This window comes from Salvelinus alpinus, chromosome 2 (assembly GCF_045679555.1).
Source record: "Salvelinus alpinus chromosome 2, SLU_Salpinus.1, whole genome shotgun sequence".
Lineage (NCBI taxonomy): Eukaryota > Metazoa > Chordata > Actinopteri > Salmoniformes > Salmonidae > Salvelinus > Salvelinus alpinus.
The window spans coordinates 91,349,533-91,359,532 of NC_092087.1; the positions used below are offsets into that span (position 1 = coordinate 91,349,533).

At 41.4% G+C, this 10,000-nt stretch overlaps 1 protein-coding gene across 4 annotated transcripts in view; it reads right to left on the reverse strand.

Annotated features, from left to right (window-relative positions):
• Positions 1-10,000, reverse strand: part of LOC139568222 (DENN domain-containing protein 1B-like) — a 50,853-nt gene that overhangs the window by 19,688 nt on the left and 21,165 nt on the right. For all 4 annotated transcript variants that reach the window (XM_071389970.1, XM_071389969.1, XM_071389971.1 and 1 more), the window contains one exon: positions 7,441-7,494. In XM_071389970.1, coding sequence (XP_071246071.1) covers positions 7,441-7,494 — 54 coding nt within the window. The remainder of the gene's footprint in view (positions 1-7,440; positions 7,495-10,000) is intronic.

Below are 10,000 nucleotides of genomic sequence, written 5' to 3' on the forward strand. Positions count from 1 at the left end.
GTTCTATATCACTATATTATCTCTGTATGTTATAGCTTCACTGTTCTATATCACTATATTATCTCTATATGTTATAGCTTCACTGTTCTATATCACTATATTCTCTCTATATGTTATAGCTTCACTGTTCTATATCACTATATTCTCTATGTATGTTATAGCTTCACTGTTCTATGTCATTATATTATCTCTGTATGTTATAGCTTCACTGTTCTATATCACTATATTCTCTCTATATGTTATAGCTTCACTGTTCTATGTCACTATATTATCTCTGTATGTTATAGCTTCACTGTTCTATATCACTATATTCTCTATGTATGTTATAGCTTCACTGTTCTATGTCATTATATTATCTCTGTATGTTATAGCTTCACTGTTCTATGTCATTATATTCTCTCTATATGTTATAGCTTCACTGTTCTATATCACTATATTATCTCTGTATGTTATAGCTTCACTGTTCTATATCACTATATTCTCTCTATATGTTATAGCTTCACTGTTCTATATCACTATATTATCTCTGTATGTTATAGCTTCACTGTTCTATGTCATTATATTATCTCTGTATGTTATAGCTTCACTGTTCTATATCACTATATTCTCTATGTATGTTATAGCTTCACTGTTCTATGTCATTATATTATCTCTGTATGTTATAGCTTCACTGTTCTATGTCATTATATTCTCTCTATATGTTATAGCTTCACTGTTCTATATCACTATATTATCTCTGTATGTTATAGCTTCACTGTTCTATATCACTATATTCTCTCTATATGTTATAGCTTCACTGTTCTATATCACTATATTATCTCTGTATGTTATAGCTTCACTGTTCTATGTCATTATATTATCTCTGTATGTTATAGCTTCACTGTTCTATATCACTATATTCTCTCTATATGTTATAGCTTCACTGTTCTATATCACTATATTATCTCTGTATGTTATAGCTTCACTGTTCTATGTCACTATATTCTCTATGTATGTTATAGCTTCACTGTTCTATATCACTATATTATCTCTGTATGTTATAGCTTCACTGTTCTATATCACTATATTCTCTCTATATGTTATAGCTTCACTGTTCTATATCACTATATTATCTCTGTATGTTATAGCTTCACTGTTCTATGTCACTATATTATCTCTGTATGTTATAGCTTCACTGTTCTATATCACTATATTCTCTATGTATGTTATAGCTTCACTGTTCTATATCACTATATTCTCTCTATATGTTATAGCTTCACTGTTCTATATCACTATATTATCTCTGTATGTTATAGCTTCACTGTTCTATATCACTATATTCTCTATATGTTATAGCTTCACTGTTCTATATCACTATATTCTCTATGTATGTTATAGCTTCACTGTTCTATATCACTATATTCTCTATGTATGTTATAGCTTCACTGTTCTATGTCATTATATTATCTCTGTATGTTATAGAACAGTGAAGCTATGTCATTATATTATCTATATATGTTATAGCTTCAATGTTCTATATCATTATATTATCTATATATGTTATAGCTTCACTGTTCTATACCATTATATTATCTCTGTATGTTATAGTTTCACTTTTATAGTTCATTATATTATCTCTGTATGTTATAGTTTCACTGTTATATATCATTATATTATCTCTGTATGTTATAGTTTCACTTTTATAGTTCATTATATTATCTCTATATGTTATAGCTTCACTGTTCTATGTCATTATATTATCTCTGTATGTTATAGTTTCACTTTTATAGTTCATTATATTATCTCTGTATGTTATAGTTTCACTGTTCTATATCATTATATTATCTCTGTATGTTATAGCTTCACTGTTCTATATCATTATATTATCTCTGTATGTTATAGTTTCACTGTTCTATATCACTATATTCTCTATGTATGTTATAGCTTCACTGTTTTATATCATTATATTATCTCTGTATGTTATAGCTTCACTGTTCTATATCATTATATTATCTCTATACGATATAGCTTCGCTGTTCTATATCATTATATTCTCTCTGTATGTTATAGAACAGTGAAACTATGTCATTATATTATCTCTATATGTTATAGCTTCGCTGTTCTATGTCACTATATTCTCTATATATGTTATAGCTTCACTGTTCTATATCATTATATTATGTCTATATGTTATAGCTTCGCTGTTCTATGTCATTATATTCTATCTGTATGTTATAGTTTCACTTTTATAGTTGATTATATTATCTCTATATGTTATGCATCATTATATCCACTTGACTGTGAATAGATTGCTTATTCTCAGAAAGAGCTCTGTGTGTCTGAGAAGGGTAATTATCTAGTGGATTGTGGCAGGCTGCAAGGATGTGCACTCCCTAGTTTCAAAGCCTCTCCTGACTGATGTTTTATTTTATTTTTTATTTCACCTTTATTTAACCAGGTAAGCTAGTTGAGAACAAGTTCTCATTTGCAACGGCGACCTGGCCAAGATAAAGCATTGCAATTCGACACATACAACAACACAGAGTTGCACATGGAAGAAACAAAACATACAGTCAATAATACAGTAGAAAAAAGAAAAGAACAAGTCTATATACAGTGAATGTAAATAAGGTAAGATAAGGGAGTTAAGGCAATAAATAGGCCATGGTGGCGAAGTAATTACAGTATAGCAATTAGACACTGGAATGGTAGATGTGCAGAAGATGAATGTGCAAGTAGAGATACTGGGGTGCAAAGGAGCAAGATAAATAAATAAATACAGTATGGGGATGAGGTAGATAGATGGGCTGTTTACAGATGGGCTATGTACAGGTGCAGTGATCTGTGAGCTGCTCTGACAGCTGGTGCTTAAAGCTAGTGAGGGAGATATGAGTCTCCAGCTTCAGTGATTTTTGCAGTTTGTTCCAGTCATTGGCAGCAGAGAACTGACGGGATGAGAACTCATCCCCTCTACTGACAGGATGAGGTCAATGTCATTCCAGGATACCCCGGCCAGGTCGATTAGAAAGGCCTGCTTGCAGAAGTATTTTAGGGAGCGTTTGACAGTGATGAGGGGAGGTCGTTTGATCGCAGACCCATTACGGATGCAGGCAATGAGGCAGTGATCGCTGAGATCTTGATTGAAAACAGCAGAGGTGTATTTGGAGGGCGAGTTAGTGAGGATGATATCTATGAGGGTGCCCGTGTTTACGGATTTGGGGTTGTACCTGGTAGGTTCATTGATAATTTGTGTGAGATTGAGGGCATCAAGCTTAGATTGTAGGATGGCCGGGATGTTAAGCATGTCCCAGTTTAGGTCACCTAGTAGCACGAGCTCAGAAGATAGATGGGGGGCAATCAATTCACATATGGTGTCCAGGGCACACCTGGGGGCAGAGGGAGGTCTATAGCAAGCGGCAACGATGAGAGACTTGTTTCTGGAAACGTGGATTTTTAGAAGTAGAAGCTCGAATTGTTTGGGTACAGACCTGGATAGTAAGACAGAACTCTGCAGGCTATCTTTGCAGTAGATTGCAACACCGCCCCCTTTGGCAGTTCTATCTTGGCGGAAAATGTTATAGTTAGGGATGGAGATTTCAGGGTTTTTGGTGGTTTTCCTAAGCCAGGATTCAGACACGGCTAACACATCCAGGTTGACAGCGTGTGCTAAAGCAGTGAGTAAAACAATCTTAGGGAGGAGGCTTCTAATGTTAACATGCATGAAACCAAGGCTTTTACGGTTACAGAAGTCAACAAATGAGAGCACCTGTGGAGTGGGAGTGGAGCTAGGCACTGCAGGGCCTGGATTAACCTCTACATCACCAGAGGAACAGAGGAGAAGTAGGATACGGGTACGGCTAAAGGCTATACAAACTGGCCGTCTAGCACGTTCGGAATAGAGAGTAAAAGGAGCAGGTTTCTGGGCACAATAGCATAGATTCAAGGCATAGTGTACAGACAAAGGTAAGGTAGGATGTGAGTACATTGGAGGTAAACCTAGGCATTGAGTAATGATGAGAGAGATATAGTCTTTAGAGACGTTTAAACCAGGGGATGTCATCGCATATGTAGGAGGTGGCACAACATGGTTGGTTAAAGCATATTGAGCAAAGCTAGAGGCTCTACAGTGAAATAAGACAGTATTCACTAACCAGGACAGTAATGGACGAGGCATATTGATATTAGAGAGAGGCATGCGTAGCCAAGTGATCACATGGGTCCAGTGAGTGGTTGGGCTGGCTGGGGACATGGCGATTCAGACAGTTAGCAGGCCGGGGCTAACAAGCTAGCAGTTAGTAGGCCGGGGATAACAAGCAAACAGTTAGCAGACCGGGGCTAGCAAGCTAGCAGTTAGCAGACCGGGGCTAGCAAGCTAGCAGTTAGCAGACCGGGGCTAGCAAGCTATCAGTTAGCAGACCGGGGCTAGCAAGCTAGCAGTTAGCAGACCGGGGCGGGCAAGCTAGCAGTTAGCAGAAGGGCCTTTGGGGGACATCGCGTTGGAGGAAAGTCTGTTTTTGCCTCCTCGTGCGGTGACATCTAAAATCTGTACGATCCAGTGTGGTGAATACATCTAGCATCTGTACGACCCAGTGTGGTGAATACATCTGTACGACCCAGTGTGGTGAATACATCTGTACGACCCAGCATGGTGAATACATCTGTACGACCCAGTGTGGTGAATACATCTGTACGACCCAGTGTGGTGAATACATCTGTACGACCCAGCATGGTGAATACATCTGTACGACCCAGTGTGGTGAATACATCTGTACGACCCAGCATGGTGAATACATCTGTACGACCCAGTGTGGTGAATACATCTGTACGACCCAGTGTGGTGAATACATCTGTACGACCCAGTGTGGTGAATACATCTGTATGACCCAGTGTGGTGAATACATCTGTACGACACAGTGTGGTGAATACATCTGTACGACCCAGTGTGGTGAATACATCTGTATGACCCAGTGTGGTGAATACATCTGTACACTCCAGTGTGGTGAATACATCTGTACGACCCAGTGTGGTGAATACATCTGTACGACCCAGTGTGGTGAATACATCTGTATGACCCAGTGTGGTGAATACATCTGTACGACACAGTGTGGTGAATACATCTGTACGACCCAGTGTGGTGAATACATCTGTATGACCCAGTGTGGTGAATACATCTGTACGACCCAGTGTGGTGAATACATCTGTACGACCCAGTGTGGTGAATACATCTGTACGGCACAGTGTGGTGAATACATCTAACATCTGTATGACCCAGTGTGGTGAATACATCTAACATCTGTACGACACAGTGTGGTGAATACATCTAACATCTGTACGACCCAGTGTGGTGAATACATCTGTACGACACAGTGTGGTGAAAACATCTGTACGACCCAGTGTGGTGAATACATCTGTACGACCCAGTGTGGTGAATACATCTGTACGACCCAGTGTGGTGAATACATCTGTACGACCCAGTGTGATGAATACATCTGTACGACCCAGTGTGGTGAATACATCTGTATGACCCAGTGTGGTGAATATATCTGTACGACACAGTGTGGTGAATACATCTGTATGACCCAGTGTGGTGAATACATCTGTATGACCCAGTGTGGTGAATACATCTGTACGACCCAGTGTGGTGAATACATCTAACATCTGTATGACCCAGTGTGGTGAATACATCTAGCATCTGTACGACCCAGTGGTGAATACATCTAACATCTGTATGACCCAGTGTGGTGAATACATCTGTACGACCCAGTGTGGTGAATACATCTGTACGACACTGTCACGACTTCAACCGAGGCAGGCTCTCCTTCCCGTTCGGGTGGCGCTCGGCGGTCGTCGTCACCGGCCTACTAGCTGCCACTGACTCTTTTTCCTCCCCCTCCTTATGTGTTTATTTGTATCACCTGTGTTCAGTTAATTGTTAATTAGTATGGCTTATTAGTCAGCCAGCCCGGAGGCTTCTTTGTGCGGGATTGTTTCATTGTGGCTTTTGGAGTTCGGGAGTGGATGTTATTTTTGTGGACTGGGTTTGTTTATCGTGTCGTTGGACCGTTGTGTGTGACTCCCAGTACGTCCGTGTTGGACATTGTGTTTGCAAGTTGAGTATTAAAAGACTCAACATATTGAAGCTCTGCTGTTCCTGCGTCTGACTTCGCACCTCCCGACACTCAGATCGTTACAGACACAGTGTGGTGAATACATCTGTACGACCCAGTGTGGTGAATACATCTAACATCTGTACGACCCAGTGTGGTGAATACATCTGTACGACCCAGTGTGGTGAATACATCTAACATCTGTATGACCCAGTGTGGTGAATACATCTGTACGACACAGTGTTGTGAATACATCTGTATGACCCAGTGACTTGAATTGTTTGACTTGAATTTGTAGCAGAATTTAGAACCAAACAGTATTATCTATGTACCACCAGCAGTAGCACTAGGATACAGATACACTGTAGCTCAGACTCATTCCATGGAGGGCCTAGAGTCTGCTGGATTAGGGTTTTTCCTTTCAGATAAAACCTAGACAACCAGGTGAGGGGAGTTCCTTACTAATTAAGGACTTTACTTCATCAATCAAGATCAAGGTAGGAGAAAAAAACAGCAGACACTCAGCCCTCCATGGAATGAGTTTTACACATGCCATAGATGATTAGAACTGTGTATTATAGTGACAGCAGACTAACACTGTCAATGATGGAGGGGAGCCCTCTGGGGTTAGGGTCAGGATCAGGGTTAGGGTCAGGGTTAGGGTCAGGGTTAGGGTCAGGGTTAGGGTTAGGGTCAGGGTCAGGGTCAGGTTCAGTGTTAGGGTCAGGGTCAGGGTTAGGGTTAGGGTTAGGGTTAGGGTTAGGGTTAGGGTTAGGGTTAGGGTTAGGGTTAGGGTCAGGGTCTGAATTAGGGTCAGGGTCAGGGTTAGGGTTAGGGTTAGGGTTAGGGTTAGGGTCAGGGTCTGAATTAGGGTCAGGGTTAGGGTTAGGGTCAAGGTTAGGGTCAGAATGAGGATCAGGGTCAGGGTCAGGGTCAGGGTTAGGATTAGGATTAGGGTCAGGGTCAGGGTTAGGGTTAGGGTTAGGGTCAGGGTTAGGGTCAGGGTCAGGATCAGGGTCAGGATCAGGGTTAGGGTCAGGGTTAGGGTCAGGATCAGGTTTAGGGTCAGGATCAGGGTTACAGGTCAGGGTTAGGGTCAGGGTTAGGGTCAGGGTCAGGGTCAGGGTCAGGGTCAAGATCAGGATCAGGGTTAGGGTCAGGGTCAGGATCCGGGTTAGGGTCAGGGTTAGGGTCAGGGTTAGGGTCAGGGTCAGGGTTACAGGTCAGGGTTAGGGTCAGGGTCAGGGTTAGGGTCAGGATCAGGGTTAGGGTCAGGATCAGGATCAGGATCAGGGTTAGGGTCAGGGTTAGGATTAGGGTTAGGGTTAGTGTATTACAGTGACAGCAGACTCACACTCTCAGGGATGGAAGGGAGCCCTCTGGGGTCTGGAGCGATGAAGTACGGGACCTGGGGAGGAAGGGAACAAGTAGCAGTTACTTTCCATCCCAAATGGCACCCTATTCCAGAGGTGCACTATTTTTGACCATGGCGCATAGGGCTCTATTCAGGGAATAGGGTGCCATTTGAGGTGCAGTCCTAGTCAGAAAGAACAACATCTGGGTGTATGTTAGTACTGGTAGACCCATCATGACCCTGTTATCAGGTCTGGTTCTGAGAGATGATCTGGGTGTATGTTAGTACTGGTAGACCCATCATGACCCTGTTATCAGGTCTGGTTCTGAGAGGTGATCTGGGTGTATGTTAGTACTGGTAGACCCATCATGACCCTGTTATCAGGTCTGGTTCTGAGAGATGATCTGGGTGTATGTTAGTACTGGTAGATCCATCATGACCCTGTTATCAGGTCTGGTTCTGAGAGATGATCTGGGTGTATGTTAGTACTGGTAGACCCATCATGACCCTGTTATCAGGTCTGGTTCTGAGAGGTGATCTGGGTGTATGTTAGTACTGGTAGACCCATCATGATCCTGTTATCAGGTCTGGTTCTGAGAGATGATCTGGGTGTATGTTAGTACTGGTAGACCCGTCATGACCCTGTTATCAGGTCTGGTTCTGAGAGGTGATCTGGGTGTATGTTAGTACTGGTAGACCCATCATGATCCTGTTATCAGGTCTGGTTCTGAGAGATGATCTGGGTGTATGTTAGTACTGGTACACCCATCATGATCCTGTTATCAGGTCTGGTTCTGAGAGGTGATCTGGGTGTATGTTAGTACTGGTAGACCCATCATGATCCTATTATCAGGTCTGGTTCTGAGAGATGATCTGGGTGTATGTTAGTACTGGTAGACCCATCATGACCCTGTTATCAGGTCTGGTTCTGAGAGATGATCTGGGTGTATGTTAGTACTGGTAGACCCATCATGACCCTGTTATCAGGTCTGGTTCTGAGAGATGATCTGGGTGTATGTTAGTACTGGTAGACCCATCATGACCCTGTTATCAGGTCTGGTTCGGAGAGATCATCTTGAGAGAACCAGGGTTCACAGAGTGTCCAGGTGATTTTAGATTTTTGATTAGTCTAGTTTTAGGTGTTAACTATGTCTTGGTTTAGTAGTAGATCAGGTTATAGGTTATAGGTGTTAATCCAGACCAGGTTTTAGGTTATAGGTCTAAATCAGACCAGGTTTTAGGTTATGGGTGTTAATCCAGACCAGGTTTTAGGTTATAGGTGTTAATCCAGACCAGGTTTTAGGTTATAGGTGTTAATCCAGACCAGGTTTAGGTTATAGGTGTTAATCCAGTCCAGGTTATAGGTTATAGGTCTTAATCCAGACCAGGTTTTAGGTTATAGGTGTTAATCCAGACCAGGTTTTAGGTTATGGGCGTTAATCCAGACTAGGTTATAGGTCTTAATCCAGACCAGGTTTTAGGTAATTGGTGTTAATCCAGACCAGGTTATAGGTTATAGGTGTTAATCCAGACCAGGTTTTAGGTTATAGGTATTAATCCAGCCCAGGTTCTAAATTATAGGTGTTAATCCAGACCAGGTTTTAGGTTATAGTTGTTAATTCTGACCAGGTTTTAGGTTATAAATCTTAATCCAGACCAGGTTTTAGGAATGGGTGTAGGTGTTAATCCAGACCAGGTTATAGGTTATAGGTGTTAATCTAGACCAGGTTTTAGGTTATAGGTGTTAATCCAGACGAGGTTTTAGGTTCTAAGTGTTAGTCCAGACCAGGTTTTAGGTTACAAGTGTAAGAACAGGCCACGTTTTAGGTTATAAGTGTTAGTCCAGACCAGGTTTTAGTTTCTAGCTGTTAGTCCAGACCAATTCTTAGGTTCTAGGTGTTAGTCCAGACTAGGCTTTAGGTTCTAGCTGTTAAAACATACCATGTTTTAGGTTATAGGTGTTAATCCAGACTAGGTTATAGGTGTTAATCCAGACCAGGTTTTAGGTTATAGATGTTAATCCAGACCAGGTTTTAGGTTCTAGGTGTTAGTGCAGCAGACCAGTTTTAAGGTTCTAGTGGGTGTTAGTCCATACCAGGTTTTAGGTTCTAAGTGTTATGACAGAACAGGTTTTAGGTTCTAAGTGTTAGTTCAGAACAGGTTTTAGGTTCTAAGTGTTAGTCCAGAATAGGTTTTAGGTTCTAAGTGTTAGTCCAGACCAGGCTTTAGGTTCTAGGTGTTAAAACAGACCAGGTTTTAGTTTCTAACTGTTAGTCCAGACCAGGTTTTAGGTTATAAGTGTAAGAACAGGCCATGTTTTAGGTTATAAGTGTTAAAACAGACCAGGTTTTAGTTTCTAGCTGTTAGTCCAGACCAATTTTAGGTTCTAGGTGTTAGTCCAGACCAGGTTTTAGGTTCTAGCTGTTAAAACAGACCATGTTTTAGGTTATAGGTGTTAATCCAGACTAGGTTATAGGTGTTAATCCAGACCAGGTTTTAGGTTATAGATGTTAATCCAGACCAGGTTTTAGGTTCTAGGTGTTAGTGCAGCAGACCAGTT